General features: G+C 41.2%; 1 protein-coding gene across 6 annotated transcripts; it reads left to right on the top strand.

Annotated features, from left to right (window-relative positions):
- Positions 1–10,195: 10,195 nt before the first annotated feature.
- On the top strand, positions 10,196–20,145 carry CBLL1 (Cbl proto-oncogene like 1). 6 transcript variants are annotated; one of them, XM_074903308.1, is made up of 7 exons: positions 10,863–11,003; positions 11,823–11,899; positions 13,086–13,253; positions 13,610–13,710; positions 13,967–14,050; positions 14,873–14,946; positions 15,507–20,144. In XM_074903308.1, exons 3-7 carry the CDS (start codon positions 13,214–13,216, stop codon positions 16,546–16,548), a joined length of 1,341 nt encoding a protein of 446 aa, XP_074759409.1. In that variant the 5' UTR covers positions 10,863–11,003; positions 11,823–11,899; positions 13,086–13,213; the 3' UTR covers positions 16,549–20,144. The 6 variants fall into 6 exon arrangements, with proteins under 6 accessions (XP_074759407.1, XP_074759406.1, XP_074759412.1 ...); XM_074903310.1 differs by having other exon boundaries at positions 10,871–10,888; XM_074903306.1 differs by lacking the exons at positions 10,863–11,003; positions 11,823–11,899 and adding an exon at positions 10,196–10,328 and having other exon boundaries at positions 13,613–13,710; positions 15,507–20,145.
- The last annotated feature ends 1,623 nt before the right edge of the window (positions 20,146–21,768 follow it).

Raw genomic sequence — 21,768 nt, 5'->3', positions numbered from 1 at the left:
GTATCTATAGATTTAAGGTACCATATAGTAAGTTAGTGTGAATCGTGTCATCTTCAAATCTGTAATTAAGTCATATTTTAATTTTATTTTACTGAATTTTTCTGTAGATCTTTAAATTGGTTAATGATTAAGTGCTGTTAGTCATTAATAATATCTTGATTTACTAAATCATTACTGTGTTGATATTTTCATCTGCGACAATTTGGCGTAGTTGGCAGGATGACAACCAAAATCACCGAATACTTACAAAAACATGGTATATAACCAAATCCCACCTTCCCAGATGATTGGATTTATAATAATTGGCATAACTGGGAAGAGTTAGAAAAGCTGTTAGCTGATCCTAGAGGTACAACTAAAGTTGGAAAAAATAAAGGTACAATTTGTAAAATGTTAGGAATGTGCCTAGAAGCTGCCTGCCAGGAACTAGGAAAATTTAATCATAAAATACAAGATTTACAAAATGTGACTGCGGGCTGCAAATCCACCAAGCTGGTGTTATCAATTACAATAGAACAGCTGCAAAACCATGTTAAAGAATACCAATCAAAACAAAAAAATTGGAGGAACACACTGAAATGATGCTAACGCAGTCTCCAAATCCCCCTGATATAGTTCAGTTGTGTCCCCTGAAGACTGGGATGGTAATATTTGGAGTGATTCAAATCATAACTCAGATGAAAATAATTCTTTTCAACCACCTGAGTCTCTGCCACTTGCAATCAGACCAATTATTGAAACAGAATAAACAACAGGACCTCAGGGTTGTGTGGGAAATGGCATCAGTAAAACAACCCAGTTTGATGCAATTCAGATGGCCAGTTTACAAGACCGTATGGCCAAAAGCCTGGGGAAACTGCAGCTCAGTACCTCTGGAGAGTGTCTCTAAATGAGGGAGATAGAATTCTGCTAGATGGCGATGAGGCCAGTGGTTATTGGGGTCCTGCTGTCTTTCTGAGTGGCCCCCAATCCCCTAAATGACCCCCACTCACTAATGAGCAGAGTGACATATTGGGCTGGTGGCATCAATGCCTTAGAGGAGAACTTCAGTTAATACCTACTGAAGCTGTAAATGAGCTCTCCACAGCTTTTACAAAGGCTGCCTGTATTCAAGCCATGCATCAACGCAATCCTATTGATGTTCCTGTTCTGGCACCTGTAGCTCCTGCTGTACTGAAACAGTTGATAAAGGAGCCCCTGCCACACTTAAACATTTCCTCATTGCCAAACAAGATGAGATCCAGAGAGAAATTATAATGAATTAGTAAACATAACACAGAGTGTTGGAAATGGTGAGGAGGGAGAATTAGAATAGAGGGAATTGCCCACTTGGGCAACCCTAATGTATGAAACTATAAATCATGACTGAGAAATGGGATGGAATAAAATTCCCAGTGAAATTAAAAATACAGGTCACACTATTAGGGAAATTAAACAATCACATAAAAATAATTCCCAATAACAAAAATCCTCTGACTGACAATTTAGGGGTCAGGAGTGCAGAAGCGAATTATGGAAACAAGAATTGGCACCAGGAATTCCTAGGGCCGCGATTCAGAGACAGCCTACCGGCGTTATTCTGAGTCTAATTCAGGCATTTCAAAAATGTAACATTCCAAATATTCCAATGCTTCCATCACCAGCTCCCAGGGGGAGACATAACCCTTTCCTCCCTCATGGGGATCAGTTCCAAAACACAATATCAAAAAAACTGATAATGCCTGGATGGCAACTGGGCCTGCCAGTCTGGCAAGTAGAAGCTGATCAATGATTAAATGAGAATGGCCTTTACATTTTAATTCCAGTTGAACCTCGACAACAGTTAACAAAATTTGTAATTAATACTGGGGCACAAATTTCAGTAATTACACAGTGAGATGCTGATAAGCTAGGCATACGACCTAGACAGCAAGAGGTTAAAATTACTGGAGTTATGGGAACTAGCACTGTGTGCCAAACATGAAAGGTTAATTTATGGCTCCCTGACAAAAAGCGTATAACATCTTTGAGATCAAAGAGCACCATGAAAATATCCTGGGTTTCAATGCACTGAACAGCCGGACCTGGCATTCGCCAGATGGTAGCTTGTGGTCTTTGGTTCAAATGCCAATCCTAACCCTAATAAAAATCGACAAACTGCCACAGTGTGTGTACTGCATGCAGCACTGGTACTTCCTGGATCAAAAATCATTAATGTCCTGCAGTGTCCAATTTCTGCTGCAGCACAAACTGGAATTTCTGAAGCAACTGGAGATTTAGAAAAACAACAAATTATTTCCAGAATTCACTCCCCATATAATTCTCCTGTTTGGGCAGTCTGTAAACCGAATGGGATCGGTGCTTAAATGACAACACAGATCCACTGACAGCTGCAGTCCCCAATATTGCAATTTTGACAGCTACACTACAGGCTGCTGCACATCCTTGGATGGCAGTCCTAGATGTAAAGTATATGCTTTTCATGGTTTCCTTACGGGAGGAGGATAAAGAAAAACTCGCTTTTACATGGAAGGTTATCCAATACACCTTTAAGAGACTCCCACAGGGATATAAACACTCATCCACAATTGCTTGTGCTGCACTTGCTGAACTTTTGCAGACAGTTAAAGTATATCAGTATATAGATGATATTCTAATTGGAGGTACCTCTCCTGAAAAGGTGGGAGAAGTGGCAGCAACAGTTTGGCAAACATTGCATGAAGCAAAAACTGAAATTCCACCTGAAAAATGTCAGGGACCAAAGAAGCGAAATTTCTGGGTACTTGGTGGATTGCCAGAAGTGCAGCAATTTCAACAAGTACTCTAAATAAAATAGAAAAATCACAAAGGCCTCAGTCTAGAGAAGAATTACAAGAACTAATGGGTACTTTAGGATACTGGAGAAAACATGTACCTGGGTTCTCTATCATTGCCTGTCCACTGCATTCACTTTTACAAAAGGGAAAACTCTGGAAATAGGACTCAGAGCATGAAGAAGCAATTAAAACCCTGATACAGGAATTAAAAACATATCAATCTTTAGGACTCGTCCATCCTCATGATCCTATTCTGGCAGAATGGGGTTTTGCAGAACACGGTACTTATTGTAACTTCTTTCAAACCCATCCCAAGGGACCGAAAAGACCTTTACTGTTTAGCTTGTCTGTGTTTAAAGAGACAGAACAAAGGTATTCTGAGTGGGAAAAGGGTGTTTTGTCTTTAGTCCATGCAATTAAACAAGTTGAGAAAATACGTCAAGAACAAGCTGTTGAGACCAGAGCTCCATTTAATTTATTAGACACAATTCTAAAAGGGACTGCTTCCCCAGAGAGAATTGCACAAACCCCTACCATTAGGAACTGGTATGCCTATAGTGGAGGTAGCAGATGAAAAACAATTGACTGAAGAACACACGTAAGTTTCTAAATTACAAATGCCTCTTAACACTGACCCACGAGCATTACAACAACCATTTAAAACTTCACCAATTCTAGATGCACCCCCCTTCACTGAAGATACACCAGCTGAGGGTGTTTGGTTTTCCTACAACTCAGCAAAAAGAGTGGATGGTAAATGGCAATATAAAGCTGTTGCATTAGAAATCAAAACTGGTAAACAAGTTATCGAAGAGGGGGAGGGCAGTGCCCAATTAGGAGAATTAGGAGTAGTTTTGGCAGCACAAAATGAAGCAAAAACCATACATGAAGACTCTTATGCTGTTTGGGCAATTACCACACAGTGGCTTTGTCAATGAGAAGCTATAAATTGGGAGATAAATAAATCTCCAACCTGGAGAACTGAAGACTGGCAAGTACTATTAGACATAGCCAGAAGTACTATTAGACACAGCTGTTCCAAATAGGATGGGTGAAAGTTCAGGCCAATGACAATAAACCAGCTATAAATTGGAACCAAAAGGTAGATGAATAGACAAAAATCAGGAAAACAGACATTGAAAATTCCTCAGACCCCACATGGTATCGATTGGGAGAATGGTTACAGCAAAAATTAGACCACACGGGTCAAGAAGCACTTTACTTTTCCATTCAAAGCCGAGGTTGGCTTCTCAGTATAAAAACATGTGAAACCATCCTTACTGAATGGCTGCAGTGTAAATTAAAATTGCAAACAGATCACCCTGCCAAAGCACCACCATTACACATTAAAGAAGGAGAAACTTTGTAGACTACTTGGCAGACTGATTGCACTGGTCCTTTAAAATCCTCAGCTGGGTACAAATATATTTTAACAGGTGTAAAGATAATATCTGGACTCCTACAGCTACCAAATGGACAGAATACCATCTGAGGCCTCTCTTCATGGTTCTCAATTTTTCTTGTCCCTGATTCCATCCAGAGTGACACTTTACTAGCAAAGAAGTACAAGAACGGGCAAAACAAGAAGATTTAAACTGGGTATTTCACACACCTTACTACCCACAATCTAATGTTATAGTCGAATGAGCCAATGGACTGCTGAAAAAATATCTTAAACCACATGAAGGACAATAGGACAGCCGTCTTTCTAAAACTTTAGTTAAATAATCAGTGTGGTCCCTATGGAAGTCCAATTACTTGAGCCTTCTTAATACCTTCTCCAGAAAAACGCCTGAACAATGAGCATACCTGGTCTGATGAAAGGGGGACAGCCTGTGATGGTAAAAATACTACCTGTAGGAACAATATTAGCAACCCCGGTGAAGTGCTAAGGCTTGGAAAACCGGCCCAAGCCAGAGTTGACCTATAGATGAATCCTGTATATTTTATAACTGATAACCATTGTGCTAGTAGGTATTGTACTAAGTTATAACAACCCACTTACGCTGATGTAAAAAGTGCTAAAGCATTGAAATACTGCAGCCTGAACAACAGGCCACAAACTGAAGCTGCTAACTTAGTATGTAATCATTAACAAAGTATGTAAACTCACTAGTGAAAGATGCAGCTTAGAATATAATCAGTAGCGAGGATGAAATGCTGAGAGAATGTATCCAACTTCCCTTGTTTAGCCTTGTTCAAGGCTGAGAACCCAAGTATTTGGCCTTGTTAGAAACTCCCTTGGTCTCCCCCCCCGAGCCCTGGCCAGGCTTTGGGTGGAATCCAACAGGAGAATGAAACCAGAAATTTTCCGCCCAAAACAAAGGTGCCAGCTATTCTGGCCTGTCGATCTCTGGTATATAAGGCTGGACCCGCTCACGGCGACTTTGGCAGCCTCACCTATGGGGGACGCACCACGTAGGATTTCCCCCTTGCCGGGACAGGCTCTCCAAACCCTCGCTGTAACCGGGGCTGCCCAGCCACTGCGGGGCTGGATGATGGTAACATATGCAAGTGGTGATGGATCTTTCTTAATCACTATTCTCTCTCTCGTGTAGTAATGATTTGATGTATTACCCTGTATTTTCCTATCTGTTGCTTTAGGTGCATTATTCTGCCTTTTCTTACTGCATGTTTTACTCTGTTACATTATTTGGTTATCACTAGTAAAATATGCCTACTCTTTTCACTCTGGTGTCTGAGTTTAATTGGTATCCTTAATCAGCAAAACACCTGGACAAACCACAAGGATTTCTAGCATGGGATGCTATTGACAATGATGGAATAAACCATAAAATCAGTACTAGATTAATTTATCCTGCATCATGAGGGGTAACCTGTTCAGTCTTCCCCACTGAGACAGTTTGTCTCTTCTTTCTCTTTTTCAGAAGTAATGAATTCAATCAACAACAGCGTGGGAACAAACACCACACCCAGCGATGCCACCAGTACCACTGTGAGAACAGTCCTCATCTTTGATGTGGGAATCTTTGCAGCATTGTGCCTACTCCTCCTCTTCCTCATGATTGTACATCAATGGCTACAACAACGATGGCTATACATCCTTACTTTCTCTCTCTTCTCCTGCTTGTGAGAGTAAGTATAGTCAAATTGGCCCAAACATCAAATTTTTGGGACCTTGCATTACTAAGATCCACTGGAAATACTGGAACACCACAAAACAAGCTACATCTAAATCTACTTTAGCTTTTCATGGAAATGAAATATACACAAAAATTGAATGGAGTTGGGACACTCTCAGCGAATTACTTGACTCCAAGCCATGACAGAAGAGAGAATACAAATTGGGTGCCGAGTGATCAGTGGATCTACTTATCATAGGCCAATGAAAATTAAAATATTTTATGCTGATTTTACTAAACCAAAGAACAACAATGGTTGCTATAAAATAACAGAACCAAATTTAGATTGTTGGTATAATTTTACCTTTATCAAAACTATAATTGCATTTTGCATTTGAGGCTGTAGAAACACAGAACCACTATTTGATTTTACAATTGGTACATGCAATATGTGGAACTTGTACACAGTAGGATGGCCATGGATCCACACTCATAAAGGCTATAGTGATGAAGACAAAGATTAGCAAATTCCATCTCTAAAAGGGACAAGTGGAGACATTATTTCAATAGGATGCTGAACTGAAAACCACACTAAGTGTACTACAGGTTCACATACTATTGTAGACTATACTGGAGTAGAACATGGACATGACCCTGATAACACACATACCTGTCCTTCTGGACATGAACGTTGATATAATTTTACTATATCCCACTCAGCACTCATAATACATATTTGGGCAGACTCCAAATCTCATTCCAGCTTGGCTCTCCAGTTCAAAATTGAAATTCAACAGCCATCTTTACCGACTTGACCCCGTATTAAACTGTCTCCTCACATTTGTAACACAGACCCTTACATAATTAAAAATAGAGGACAACAACAAGTTCTCTTTAACCCTAGTTGGTCTCTAAAAAGGGTGGGGCTAGCACTACGCATTGATGTGTTAGCAATTAGAGCAGACTGTTCTGCCTTTTTGGGAGTTGCTCACATTGGCTGGTTAGCATGGTTACATGAATGATCTTTAAGGCAATCCCAGCATGCATGACAGGATGCCACTGGGTTACTGGGAACAGCATTAGGAATACTAAATAGCATAGATGTTGAAGTTCTAACGAACAGACTAACTGCTACTACCAATGACCTGACCAAATTGGAACACCCACTAAAATCATCTTTATTGGCCTTAGGAGCAAGTTGGTGGCTCCTATCAGACATTTTACCTCATTGGGAATGAATTAAAGAAAATGATCATCAATTGTAAAAGCTTGGAGCAACCCAAGGTAATACTTCTCTTGCCTTGAGTTGTATCCAAGTGCAATTGTGGACACAGTCTATAGCAGCAGCCATTACTAGAGAAGGAGAAGGAGGAATGCTACCCACTGAGATCCATAAATTGATCTGGGATAATACCTCAGAATCTGAAAGAGAATTTCAATCGTGGTGGCAATTGGTCAACTTCACTCACCACTCAGAAAGTGCTAAGATTATTCTCTTTGTCCTCATAATATGCAGTGCTTCAGCGTACAATATATACCCAATCATTGAGTTAGGACTGAATCACAATGGAACCATACTCTATCCCTTACAGCATAGAGTGTGGGCCCACCAAGAGGAGGAAAAGTAGAAAACAACTGATGTAAATGCATGTACTGTGTGAGAACAATGAAGCTTCATCTGTGAAAGTAATACTCCTGAAGCTCAAGACATTTGTCTTGATGCTGAATGAAACATTTGCACTTTGAAATCCACCCAAACAAAACCCCTGAAACCATAGTCCTATATGTTGGAAAAGGACTGCATGTGAAAATTATATGATTCTTTATTAGTAGATTATTTTGTCTATAACATAACCAATCAGTTCAATCTATGTGTGTGTAACTTTTCTGTGATTGTTGGTTGTGATTTTAATTTCTCTGTGCCAAGAACTACCTATGATGACATCTTTTGTTTACATGCTATATTGTGAGTTACAACCTAGACCTATCGGGATGAAACTAACCATAATCAAGCAACTCCTCCAAAACCCTGATTTAATCCACCTTCTACAATAAGCATGAGAAACCAGACAAAAGACTCTTATCACAGTTCAGCATGATATAAAAGAAATACATCAAGTGTTAACAAGAGTCATCTTTGGATGGTCAGCAACAGGACTTTTAATTCCATTTGGTCATGATTTTCCTAACTTTTATATGTTTACTGCTTATAATAGTATTGTATATTAAGGTCTGGAGGATGGTTAAAGAGATTAAGCAGTTGCAGAACTTCCCACATATGTATACTTCCCCCAAATACTGCATTTTTTCTTTTTTAACTAATAGAAGATACTCAAACACAAAATACCCTGAAATTATAATTGGATTATGGCATTCTCTGTTTATAGGCATAGAGACAGGAGGCAACCACACTGCCACTCTAGGGACAAGATAAATTTACTTTAGTCATGGGGTGGATTGTGGCAGTACAATTCTTCTCCCTTGCCCTCATTGCTGGGCCCCTTGGCGCTTGATGTGATTCCAATGCCCTCCTGGGCCACATACCAGCCTGAGGAGTTAAGTACTGCTAATGGCAGTCAGCTGAGTGCTGAGGTGGTTGAGGGAACACAGAAGACACCAGAACACTTCATTGTTCGAGCTGAGCCAGAGTGAAAAGTACCTGACAAAAGTCAGTTATCTTGGACCCTATAACCAGTGAGCCCAGGTGAGACCCTCTGAGCTCTCCTGGACCACAGCGGGCTGTGACCAGCATCTCCCTTGAGCTGGGAACATCTTGGCTACCAAAACCCTTAAGGTACCGCCCACCGCTAGAGCCAGCGCGAGCCCAGGGCCAAGTCAGCCCGCTCAAGTCTCCATCATCACCCGCTGGGGAACGCCAATGCGCTGTATTTCCTCTAAACTCAAGAGGAGGGAAATTTTGACCTAGCTCCTCTTTCCCTCGCTCTCTCTCAGCTTACCAATGTGTTTGGGTATACACAGTTATTTTCACAAGTGTGGGGACATTCTTATTCCACTGGATCCAAATACTTTTGTCTGTCTGTGTGTTTGTACACTTGTGTTTGTGAATGTGCATGTAGGTATCTATAGATTTAAGGTACCATATAGTAAGTTAGTGTGAATCGTGTCATCTTCAAATCTGTAGTTAAGTCACTATTTTAACATATTTTACTGTTTTGTAATCTTTATATTGGTTAAAGATTAAGTGCTACTAGTTATTAATAAATCATGATTTGCTGCTAAATCATTACTGTGTTGATATTTTCATCTGCAACAGATGTTGTAGAGACACAAGACCCCAATCCTACTGGCTTTGAGACTATGTCTGAAGTACAGTTGCCCCTACCTTAGGGCTGTGGAAGGACTGCTTGAGGCCACTTTCTACCCTATAACCTATGATTTAATTGTATTTACATACCTTTTTTTCAGTGCTATAGAAGCATGTTATACAGTATCCCACTCATTTACATAGGATTTACAAATTGTTAAGTTTATGGAAATGACACAATGTAGTCTCTTTAGGTCTAGTGCTGTGAAGCTTTAGAGCGTACTGGAGGTCCAGCATTCCAGCAAGTCATTGGTACTTCTATAGCCTCGACTGTCAGGAATCTTCCATTTCCATGGTAAAACAAGTCTGACCATTAGCAGCTGACAGAGCCAAACGTGGTTTTTTATTTGTCCAGCTTCTTGGAAGCCCACACCATATAAAACACCCTCCCACTGAGCACGCTGGCACCGCTGTCATGGCTCCTGAACAGAAAGATCCCTCTCACTTTTGATTTTACCCTTCTCCAGGAAGCCACTGGGTCTTGTCTCCTATTTCCAGCTACTCTTCCCTGCTGCGGCTCTAAGGCCTTCCGAAGCCTGCACCGCCCCAGCCACGCAGGCAGGAGCGCGTGTGAATTCCCCCCATGGCAGCTGGAAGCGGCTGCCAGTGGGGCAAGAGCCCCCAGAGGCCGAGGCGGGCCCCGAGGGGGTCACACAGCGCTCCCGGAGCGTACAGCGGCTCCGCACCTCCCCCGCGCAGGCCCGGTCACCCCGCGGCTCCCAACCCCCCGCCGCCGCCATATCCGCGGACACCTCCCGGCTGCGGCGTGGGGCGGGCGGCACTACACCCCCCAGGGGGCAGCGGAGTGCCGGCCGCCATCCCGGCAGGCGCAGCGGAACGGCCGCGCCTTCCTCCCCGCGTTCGTCGCGCAGCCTGTCGGGAGCGGGGGCCCGGCCGGGGCCTGGCGCCGCTCGCGCCGCTCGCGCCGCTCCGCCGAGCGCCCCCGCGGGCTCCGCCATGCCCCCGCAGCGCGGCCGCTCCGCAGGAGCGCGGTGAGGGCGGTGCGGCTAACGCTTCCCCCACTGCGCGCTTTTTCACGCCCCCCTCCCGTTTCCTGGCGGCTTCCGCTTCCGGCCGCGCCCTTCCGCTCCCACAGCGCCCCGCGCCGAATCATGGACCACAATGGTGAGGAGGGGAGAGGCCGGGGGACCCATTTATACCCGTCCCCGCCTGGGCCCGCTCCGCGCCGCCGGGCGGGGAGAGGCCGCGCGCGGGGTCGCTGGGTGCGGGGCGGTGCCAGGGCGGCAGCGAGATGCGGCCCGGCGCCCGGTAATGCCGGCGGGGCCCGTGTTCGCCGCGGTTCCCGCGGCCCGTTGGCGGGGCCTGGTCTCTCCCCGCGGCGCCGGGCTCGCCGGCCGCCGCTCCCCGCCCCGCCCCCCCTCGGCCGCCGTGCGCCCTCCAACGGTCGCGTGCGGCGGCCCCGCCCCCCGTTCCCCCGGCCTCGGCGGCGCTCGGCCCCGGCCCCCGCCCCGCGGGGGGGCTCGGTTGCCGCGGCTGGAGGCCCCTCTCTCGGCCCGAGACCCGTCTCCCGGCCCGGGGCGGCCTGTGGAGCGCGGAGGGGCTGCACACAGCGTCCGGCGCGGCCGCTGCCGGCGGCGGGCGCGCGCTCCCGGGCCGCGCCGGGGCGGGCGGGCGGCCTTGCCCGAAGTAGGCCGGTGCGTCCGGAGCCCGTCGGCCTGCAGCAGGTGGATGCAGCCTGTAGCGTTTCGGAGGTGGCGCCCGTTTGCCCGCAGCGTTTCCCGAGGAGTGCCGATGATGTGTTTTCTGGTTCCGTAGTTGTGCTCTGGAGAGGAAACTTTCGTGCGCATATATTTGGCTTTGTAGCTTTGATACTTTGCTAGTTTAGCGTGCTGGCGTGGTCTGATGAATAGATGAGTAAACGTGGGGCTTTTGCTAGGGGTTTTTTTTTTGTTTTTTTTTTTTTTTCTTACCCTTAGCAAAAATTACATTGTAAATTTATGTGTATAAGGATTTGTATTTGATCTATATTTATGAACAAAAAAACTTGAAATGCAAAAATAAAGCTTAAGAAAAGTTGATGAACGTAACAATTCAGGAGGATGTAATCACCTCTAATTAGAGCTTCTCTAAGTACTCTTTATAAATTTGGTATGTTTTTTCCTGGTTTTTTTCTGGACTTAAATCCTGCTAGTTCTGCTTACACAGACTGTAATTTGTTATCCTTCTGTGAAACATGAATGACTAATAAGTTTGCTAGTTTGGATTAGTTGAGCGGCTAACTCAGGTAAATATTCTGGAAAAAAAGCATCAGGAACTTAATTGGGTTTTATTGGCAGTTCAATGAACTGAATAATACACAAGGGCTTTATTTAAATTTGGTTTACTTATCCTTATTTGCAAATGGATTGAGGTCCTGCAGAGAGTGTCTCTGGTGTTGCATTTTTGTGTGTTCTGGTAGAAAACAAAATTTTCCAACAAGTGGAAAATAGATACCTTTATCATGATATGTCTGATTCTAGTAGTCTGGGGAGACCTGATGTCATACTTGTGTGTTTGCTCGGTCATCTGTTTAGTCAACAGGACAGCCTAAACAAAAGCAACAAATAAAAAGTAATACCAGGCTTTATTGTTTTTGTCTTTTTACGTATTGCCTTTTAGAGTGAAACGTGTCAACCACAGTGCTTAGAGGAATAAATGCATTTGATCAGAGGAAATTGAGGGCTCTTGATTTTGAGGTAAAGTGATTGTCAGGACACAGTCCCAGTACAAAACTGTCACAGTTTGTAGTTTTGCTGGTAGCTGCTGAATAATTTAGAGCAATCTCTCTTATCGTTTTTTGTTCTTGTTTTTCCTCCTACTTGTTGTATTGTGTGGGGTGGTTATAGAGTTTGAGGGTCAGCAGTTTGTGAGGCATTGTGCAGAGCTACACTAATGAATCCCTAATTTCTGTGTCCAGATGCTACCATGCTGTAATCCTTCAGGGCCTCAGGGATCGTGCCAGGCTGCAGTGCCATACCAAGGGGAATGGCAGGGCTCACACCGTAACAGCTTGTGGCACACCCCTTCGAGGCTGAGCATGTCCCACTTTGAAACACCTGTCAAAATGGCATTTTTAATAAAAATGAAAGTGAGATGGGTAGATTTGTGAAGGATGTAATTATTTTTGTATGATTCAGATGCTGTGTGGTGGTTTAAGGTAGACTCGCTGGAAGTTGAGGGAGTTGTACTCCCGTCATTGGTGTTGCTTGTTGCAATACCCCCTCTAGATAATTTCTTGCAGCCTGTATCTACTGATGGATGTGTTAGGCTGTTTCTTGCTTTCTTTGGCCTGCCACTCAGATTTAAATCTGGTTAAAGAGAATTCTATATGTAGTGAGGAAAAATAATTTTTGGTTTAGTAAGGACACTACTTTGTACTCTTAAGTATCAATATTTTTGTGATACTTTATGCTAAACTTCTAAGTGATAGGTCAGGATGCTTAGTTAATATAGAAACTAGTTTCCTTACACTTCAAAAAACAATTTACATGAACTGTAAAAATTATCTTTTCTCATAAGAAATTCTATGTTGTCAAGGTTGTACAAAGAACTGACTCCAGTGCTATTCATGCTGTGAGAGGAGCTATACAATTAATGGTTTTTTTTTCCTGTTGTGGAGAAATGAGACTAGCTAACTTTTAAAATAGCTTTATTTTTAGAACTAGATTTTCTAAAGTCATGGTTGTTCCCAATACAGTTTTGTGACTTGACTACTAGAAGAAATTGTATGTGAAGATACTTATTTTCTAGTGATTAAACTTTTGATATGTTGTACGAGTCTTAAACGAGCTTTAAAAATTTTCTTAAAACTGTTAATATTTAGCCTCTTCAGAAACTGTTAGATAACTGAAAAATTACATAAACTTTTTTTTGTTTTCATAGACAATGATTTGCAAGGAACAAATAGTTCAGGAACATTGGGTGGTCTTGATGTTCGTAGAAGAATCCCTATAAAGCTTATCTCAAAACAGACCAATAAAACCAAACCTGCACCTCGAACTCCAAGAAATATGAACAGGATGCCTTCAAAAACACAAGCTGGTGATGAAGGTAAATTAATATCAATACTAGCCCTGTAGTAAGGAAGCATATTATTCTGCAGTATTGTTCAAGACTTTATTCAGTCTTGGAGACTTAGAGTTCAAGGATCTGTCCAAGTGCAGAACAAGTTTCAAATTTCCAGGTACTGCTGCACTGTAAGGATTAAAAATGGTGCACGTTCCCAAAACAGGCTGTCTTATTAATTTGACTGTACCTTTCTGTAGGTGGGCCTAGCAGGTTGGAAGTGCTGTGGCATTTCTTGATGATTTCAGTATAGAATGACACATGCTCTTAATAGCAGCTGGTGTCAATTAGGAAAGCGTTATGGTTGGCTTGTGTCTTTCTTCTCTTTCTTCTTCCCACAGAAGAATTTGATTATAACAAAGAGGAGCGATATGAATGCAAAGGAGGTGAAATGTTTGGCAATCAAAGGAGATTCCCTGGACCCATTTTTTGGGACTATAAGGTAAAGTCGTGGATGGAAAGTAGTGAATCTTTGTGAATCATACCAAATTGTATGTAGTTCTGGTAGATACCCTCTTAAATAAAAGTGTTTCCATTATTTTTGACTGAAAATACATTGTTTGCTTTCTCACACTTGTGTGGTGTTCTTGCTTCTTTCTCAGCTAATTCAGAAATAATGGGTGAGTTGGTGATATCTGAAATTAAAACCTTCATTGATGTTGGGTTTTGTTCTCCTACCCCTTTCTCTGTCCTTTCAGATAAACTTGCTGGGGGAAAAAGATGATACGCCAGTCCATTTCTGTGATAAGTGTGGATTGCCCATCAAAATGTACGGACGCATGGTGAGTGAAATCATCATTGGAAGATGCAGTCATGGTTTCCCTTTAGGTAAAATCAGTTTTTACTGTCTCTGTGAGGTCTCTAGAGGCTACTGGTTTGAGTGGGCCTCTGAATAAACAGCAGAAGGATATTGGGATGGAACCAGGGGCCCTCACTGCTGAAGTGTTCTTGTTCCATCTGTCTGATTTCACTTTACCCCCTGATTTAATAAAGTAAGCTTGAAAACGGTAAAACAAAAAATCAGAACACTTGTCACCCACAAAATACCCCTTCAAGTTCAGTGGGGGTTTGACTTTACACCACTCAGCTTTAAAAATAAGCTCTTTATCTCAGTTGAAGACTTGCAATGACATTAGAAAACACTGTTCGCTTTTATGTCTCTTTAAAATTAGTGTAACTAAATCCCTGAGACTAGATTTCTAAGTGTGATGTAACAGGCTTCAGGATGTGACTTAATGACAGTTAATGCTTTTAAAATTTTCCTTCCTTGCAAGCAAAACAAGTGTAAGGTTTCATATGCAGCTTTTGTGAATGTTCAGTGTTGGTATTATTGCAAGACTTAAAACTTTTGCCTGCATGTTTTTGTCAACACATAAAAAACCTAAACAAACCTACCCAAAAAACCGCAAACTCAACGCAAACTGTTTTAGAAAGTTTCTATGCAAAGATGCTGTAAACTGCTGACTACCACTATACCTGTTCACCTCACAGGTAATTTAGTTACTTTTGTATTTAGAAATTGTGTGCTGGAGGGAGGAACTGTATTCTGCAAGGTGACAGATATTTATATATGATGTCTTAACAGAGCCGGTTTTTGTCTCTAGATACCTTGCAAGCATGTTTTCTGCTATGACTGTGCTATTCTACATGAGAAAAAGGGAGACAAGATGTGTCCAGGGTAAGTTATCTCAAGATTTGTTATTAAAGGAAATGTAGGAAACTTAAATATCTTATTTCAGATACTGTAGTAACATGGTTCTTATTTATATGCATTTAGCAGAGGCAGTAGAGTACTCTCTACTACACCACTTGATTATAGTTTTGTATCACGTATTTTGGGATTGTAAGAGATCAGTGTTTACTTTGCTGTCTAAGTATGGGTAGATAACCTGCTACTACCCTAATATGAAAAGGAATAAACGGCAGTTTAATTTACTTAGTGAGAGTGACTTTGTTAAGTCTTAATGTGCAGAAGGAATTTGTGAGAGGGAGTGTTGCTATTTATGAATTTCCACCTCATGAAATTTGTATGTGTTTTCATAGTTGTGCTTGGAGACATAAAAACTAGATAAACTTAAAAATCAATGAAATGTTTCTTTCATTGCTGCAGTGGGGAAAAAATCGTCAGTTCTAATCTGGGTAATTACAGTAAACTGATTGACTTTTAACAAAAAAAAAAAAAAAATTCAGGTTGAGCTCTCTGTGATGTCAATAAACCAATATTCTCTTCTGCTTTAGCTGTAATGAGCCTGTGCAGCGAATTGAGCAGTGTGTACGAGGGTCTCTCTTCATGTGTAGCATTGTTCAAGGGTGCAAGAGAACTTACCTGTCACAGAGGGACTTACAAGCTCACATCAACCACCGTCATATGAGAGCTGGAAAGCCTGTTACTCGTCCTCCAATTGAACCTGTACATCCTCCTATTGCCCCCCCGCCTGCTGAAATTCCCGAGCGTTTCATAATGCCACCTGAGAAACATCATATGAGCCACATTCCGCCAAAGCAGCACATCATGATGCCACCGCCCCCTTTACAGCATGTGCCACATGAGCATTATAACCAGCCACACGAAGACATCCGTGCGCCTCCTGCGGAGATGTCAATGGCTCCGCCGCCACCTCGCCCGGTCAGTCAGGACACCTTTCGCATTTCAACGAGAAAACACAGCAACTTAATAACCGTCCCTATTCAGGATGATTCGAATTCAGGTGCTCGAGAACCACCTCCACCAGCCCCTGCACCTGCTCATCATCATCCTGAATACCAGGGGCAACCAGTGGTATCGCACCCTCATCATATTATGCCTCCACAGCAACATTATGCACCACCCCCACCACCACCTCCACCAATAAGCCATCCGCTGCAGCATCCTCCCCAGGCAGCAGGTACTCCTCACATGGTATATAGCCAAGCTCCTCCACCACCAATGACCTCTGCTCCTCCTCCAATAACCCCGCCACCTGGACATATAATTGCCCAGATGCCACCATATATGAATCATCCTCCTCCAGGACCTCCCCCTCCTCAGCATGGAGGCCCCCCTGTAAACGTAAATGCACCCCCTCCCCATCACTATAATCCTAACTCTTTGCCACAGTTTAGTGAAGATCAAGGAACTCTTAGTCCCCCTTTCACACAGCCCGGGGGAATGAGTCCAGGGATATGGCCCGCTCCAAGGGGGCCACCGCCTCCTCCAAGGATGCAGGGGCCTCCTGCTCAGGCCCCACTTCCTGGACCACACCACCCCGATCAAGCCAGATACAGACCCTATTACCAGTGATGCGAGCAATTATATGAATAGAGTGTGCTATGAAGAGGATAAACTATATACAACAGCCTTTTAATTAATTGTGCTGGGGTTATTTTGTTGTGGTTATGTTTTTTAAATACTGTCATTTTGACTGTAAGACATTTTGGGGTTTGAATCTTAAATAATTTTTAAGCCTTGGCTGTAGGACTCTGACTTCAAATATTCTGTAGTGCTAAAATAAGTGGCTTAGTAGCCCACGGTTGCATTTTAACAGAACTTCTGTCTCTAGTGTGGCTAAATTGTCCTAAGATGAACACTTGTAATATTATTTCCTGGAGAAAATGACACGTGTTGTATCATTCTGAATATTGTTTTTGTTAAATCCAGTGTTTAGTTTCACTTGTGATACATTTTTGTTAACCTGTGTACAATAATTAAATTGAATTATGGTTGTAAAAGTGGTGGGTTTTTCTATGAAGTTAACACAGACATAGTTCCAGGACACCATTTTGGCACTACTACTTTCCAAATGGGCAGTGGGCAGTGTAATGAAATATTAAGGGAACTTAAATATCTCTCCTACTAATAGTTACCATTACTTATAACAAATTCAGACTATGGTGAATTAATGGCACTAGAAGTCAGACATGCAGAATATTGCATTTCAGTTTTTTCTTTTTTTCTTTAAACTTATGCAGCAAGAAAAATTTATCAGAAATACAGCTTTGGGCATGGCATGAAACCATGTAATAACGTATTATGGGTTTTGGTGGGTTGTTGTTTTGTCTGGCTTTTGGGGATTTGGGGTTTGGATTTGTTTGCTTTAAAGCTAGTTTTGATTCGGAAGGTTCTGTTTACATGTACACTACTCACTGGAGTTGAATTCAAACTATTGTGTTTACCTATGGCTGTGTTTGTGTGGAAGTGACTGTGAATTGGCTTACCACGTCTGTGAGAAGCAGATTATTTTAGGTAGGGAAATGATGTTTGCCTCTGTCACTTTATATAATATGTACAGTAGGAAAACTTCCCATTTGGATAACCTGAAAGAAGTGATCTGAAATCCCGTATGTAGATAAAATTAAATAAAAAGCTACACATCCTTTTATCTGTTTTGATTTTGTGATACAGATTTAATTGAACAGACAATAGTTAGATGTTTTGTGTTTTTCAAAACAGCAATATAAACAGGCCCTCAGGTCTGTTTTGGCCCAAAATTTATGTTTTATAAGCATACTTTTAAAGAGAAATGTATTAAATATAAAATGAGAATGTTCTTTAGTACAGCTGGTAGCAGACAATAAGACAGTACTCTGTTTGGAGTGCTTATCTTTGCATTTCTAGTCAATGTTACTGCTGAACCTTTGTTTTTTCAAAATGCCATATTTCTAGCAGTGATGCTTTTAGATGGAGAAAGACTTTGGGTTTTTGCTAAGGCTTGTAATTTTCTACACTTCTTGAATAATCTGAACCATCTTAAAGCCTCAGTGTTACTGTTTATTTTGTAAGCCTTTTTTCCTCTCTCGTAAGTGTTAAACTGATGAAAGAGCTTTGGGAGTATAACGTTCTAATTTTTATAATTGTATGTATAAACTGTATACTTTTAATTATCTGAGCAAGGGCACTTTACTTTCTGTCCTTGACTGCCATTGATTTCCTTGTGACCATGGGCAAATCTTATAGACTGCTGTCCTGGTTTCAGCTGTGCCCCCTCCCAGCTCAAGAGAAAATTAACTTTATCCTGACTGAAACCAGGACAACTACCTTTCAAATAAGTACTGCTTTAGAAATGTGCCAATAAATTCTAGAGTATACAAATGGCCAATAAGTGTCAACTGATTAAAACTCTTCTTAGCTGTAATATGCTTCTTTCTAAGAGTTCTTTGGTCATTTTAAATGAAACACACAAAGAAAAAGAGGCTAATTGTGATAGTGTGTTATAGTACAGGGTTGGCTGAAAATTTACTGTTTCAGTGTATATGAAGGCAAAAATTACTCTGCCAGCATTATTTTTTTTCAGTAACTTACAATAAACATATGAGCAACTTTTAAGGATCCCCTTTCATCACTGTTAAATTACTTGGTAGGAGGTAGGCTCAGGCACATATAAATTACACTATAAAACTTAATCTGTGAGGAAATCTGCATGTCTGATTAATATACTTTGACTCTGCAAAGCCAAACTTATGTCCTATGTACCTGTTTAAACAGACTAAACTGGTTGTTTTAGGTACCAGCTTTATTTTATTTAGGCCGAGAAGGTAACACGTGCGGGTTTATGAAGACACCATGTGACAGGCTTTTGTGCAGGGAGATACATCAACTTCACTTGCACACTCTGTTTTGGAAAATAAGACTTTCTGAAGTCAGCTATTACCTGTCAGTTGCAGGTGATGAGGAAATAAGACAAGTCTTGCCATCATGCTAGTTTTTAGAAGTATGTCAGGATGCATACTTCTGTTATGTGTTACCCAGTCTGTTGTGAAGCAGATGAAGGGTTTGAGCTTAATTCCGGGTCCAATGCTATTCTTGAATTTAAGTCCTCTGAAAATGCTGAGGCAGTTGAATTGGTTTAGGAAAAACAGAAGCCTTTGATCTATCAAAAAGCACAAAAGGTAAATGTATGTCGTTGTAGAGACTGAGAATTTTTTTCTGTTTATATTTGAGGTAATGTGTCATATAGACAATGACATATTACCCAAAAAGTCAGTGGGATCCCTTGAATTGTTTAGTGACCATGGATCAAAAGTCTTTGTGACAGAGGACTTACTGAAAACTCATCTTATGTAGGCAGACTTAGGCTTGGGTCAAACTTCAATGTCTTGCTTGTAAAGGAAGACGTAAACCCGTTTTTTAATTTATTAAGTCTTAAGCATGTCATATGTACTGTTGATGCTTTCATATTTACAAAGTTAAAAAATATCTGTGTTGATCAAAACCTTATGTTAATGATCTTTTTAATTTGTTTATGGGCTTTTGGGCGTGCTTTGAGTTTGGTGGTTTTTTGGTCAGTTTGTTGGTTGGGTTGTTTGGGGGTTTTTTTGCACAATACCCGGTAGTTTCAGTGTGAAGTTCAGAAATGCCATATATTGTATTTAATTGTATAATTGACAATCTTAGAAATGGTGAGATGTAGTTCTGAATTCTTTTGATTCCTGTTTACGTCTTCCTGTAAAGACAAACATTTGAATTGAATTAATTATGTTTATTTTGAATAAAGATCCCTGTCTGTGGCAGCAATCTCCCTCTTGAGGCACTGTCAAACAGATCTCAAGCTTTGAAGAGAATTTTGACAACATGTAAATTTGTCAGCCATTGTAATAATGTCACATAAGGAAATGAGAAGGGGTTTTATGATGTTTTGTGTTCACAGTGGAATGAATGAAAGGACGTCAGCAGATGGCCTGAAAACATCCATGGTTTAGATGCTGTTTCCTTACACCTTATCTTTAATTCCATCTATAGCTTTGCTTAAAGGATTGCCTGCAACCATGCATACTTTACAACAAGCAGGCTAATTGTGCGAGTGTGCACTTTGTGTTTGGTGGGTTTTTTTTAAAGACTTAACATAAAGATTGGTAACCTACATGTGTTAAGTGATATTTTCCTTGCCTTTTAAAAAAGAAAAAAAATGTGAATTATTTTTAAAAAATCTCATCCAGGAGACTTAGAAAACCTTACTGGATGGAGTTTTCACTTCTTTTCACTTAATGCTCTCAAAGGAGTGTCAAATTCTATTTGTTAAAATGTAAAGTGGGAACAACTCACGTTCATTCCATTTACACACATAGCAAGTCTTCTGTATTATGTGAAGTCAAGTGTTCTCAAAAGCACGTTTGTGGATACGCTTTCTCTCTGGATCGAGTCTGAACACACCTCTCTCTTCTTAAGAAGTGTTCTGCTCTGTAAAACTTGTGTCTAATTTTGTGTTCCTCTCTGTGTGTTGCCATGTCACTGACAAAAATGCACAGGTTCGCATCAGAAGGTACCATCAAGCCTGGGAAAGTGGAGGAGCACAGCAGATTGCAGTTGCAATGTAGTACTGAATGTATGGGAAATAAGTCTGAACTTTTCCTGTTCATATATATGATACTACAGGGTCTGATATAGCAGAGAAATGTGCAAGGTTTATATTCATTTTCATCCTGGCTACATTTCAAAAGGAAAGTCAGTATTATACAAGTTGTATTTCCTGGTTTTTATTTTATGGTGTTGAAAACAATTCTTAGCAATTGTTAAATCATCTTTATATAGTAATGGTGCCTTCACAACTGTGAGGTTCTTCACTGTGTTCTGGTATGTTACATTCACACTGATGATTCATACTGAACAGTTTGTAAACTGAACTAGCTGCATTTGTGAGTGAGAATAATGAAGTTTAAATCTCGTTCTAGTCTTAGCTGTGAGACAGAGTGACTTTAGAAACTTTTCCTACTCTGAGTTGTATCTCCTTGTTCTCTAAATATGGGGCATTAATCTGTTGTGGTTTGGGTTTTTTTTAAATTGTTTTCAGTTCTGACTCAGTTCATGAGTACAAGAGATGAAAAGATTAAAAAATCCAACATACGTCCAGAAAGGTGTGGGTGGAATAGCAGCAGGAAGCTGACAAATTATCTCAGTCACTCTGAAACTTTTATCATTCATTTTGATAATAGAATGCAAGTGATTCTGCAGTGCTAGTAGGACTGATTGTAATACACTTCTGTTAATGGAAATAGTGACAACGTATGCAAGTGGGCAGGAATGTTTCCATTTTTATGTAGTAAATTTTCACAAAAGAACTTCAGCTTAACTGCTCAAAAAACCCCAAAATGAGTAATTTTAAATAGATGTGGATATGTGTCAGTCAACAAGAGTTTTCTTCAGTTTTATTTGTGAAAACCAATGTTTGAACACAGCTCCAAGATAATTTATGGTGAATTACTTCCTACACTGAATAAAATCACAAAAGTACTAACAAGAGGTCCTGCAACTTGTTCTTTGCCATTTCTGGACCTGGTAAACTTTCAGGCATTTTCTTAGGAAGCAGAAAGGAGTGGATGTTTTCTTAAGAAGAATGAGAAAACTATCCGTATTCAGCACAGGGACAAGGAATAGAGAACTGTGATGAGTGACATTTCTTTCCAGTGAAGAAGTGCGTAAAGATACTTCCTTTCTTAATAGAAATTTAGTTTGAAATTGAAAAAAATACAGGTTTGCATTTTATAATGCTCTCTCCATTGGGCCCAGGGCCTTGAAATTGAATAATTT

The sequence above is a fragment of the Athene noctua genome, chromosome 3 (genome assembly GCF_965140245.1).
Source record: "Athene noctua chromosome 3, bAthNoc1.hap1.1, whole genome shotgun sequence".
Taxonomy (NCBI): domain Eukaryota; kingdom Metazoa; phylum Chordata; class Aves; order Strigiformes; family Strigidae; genus Athene; species Athene noctua.
This window is presented reverse-complemented; position numbering and strand designations above follow the sequence as displayed.

What these genes read in the sequence shown, in the direction of transcription:
- CBLL1 (XM_074903305.1), top strand. An exon ending in AACACAAGCTGGTGATGAAG is followed by an intron (nt 13,254 to 13,609) that starts GTAAATTAATAT and finishes TTCTTCCCACAG; the next exon opens with AAGAATTTGATTATAACAAA. An exon ending in TCAAAATGTACGGACGCATG is followed by an intron (nt 14,051 to 14,872) that starts GTGAGTGAAATC and finishes TTTTGTCTCTAG; the next exon opens with ATACCTTGCAAGCATGTTTT.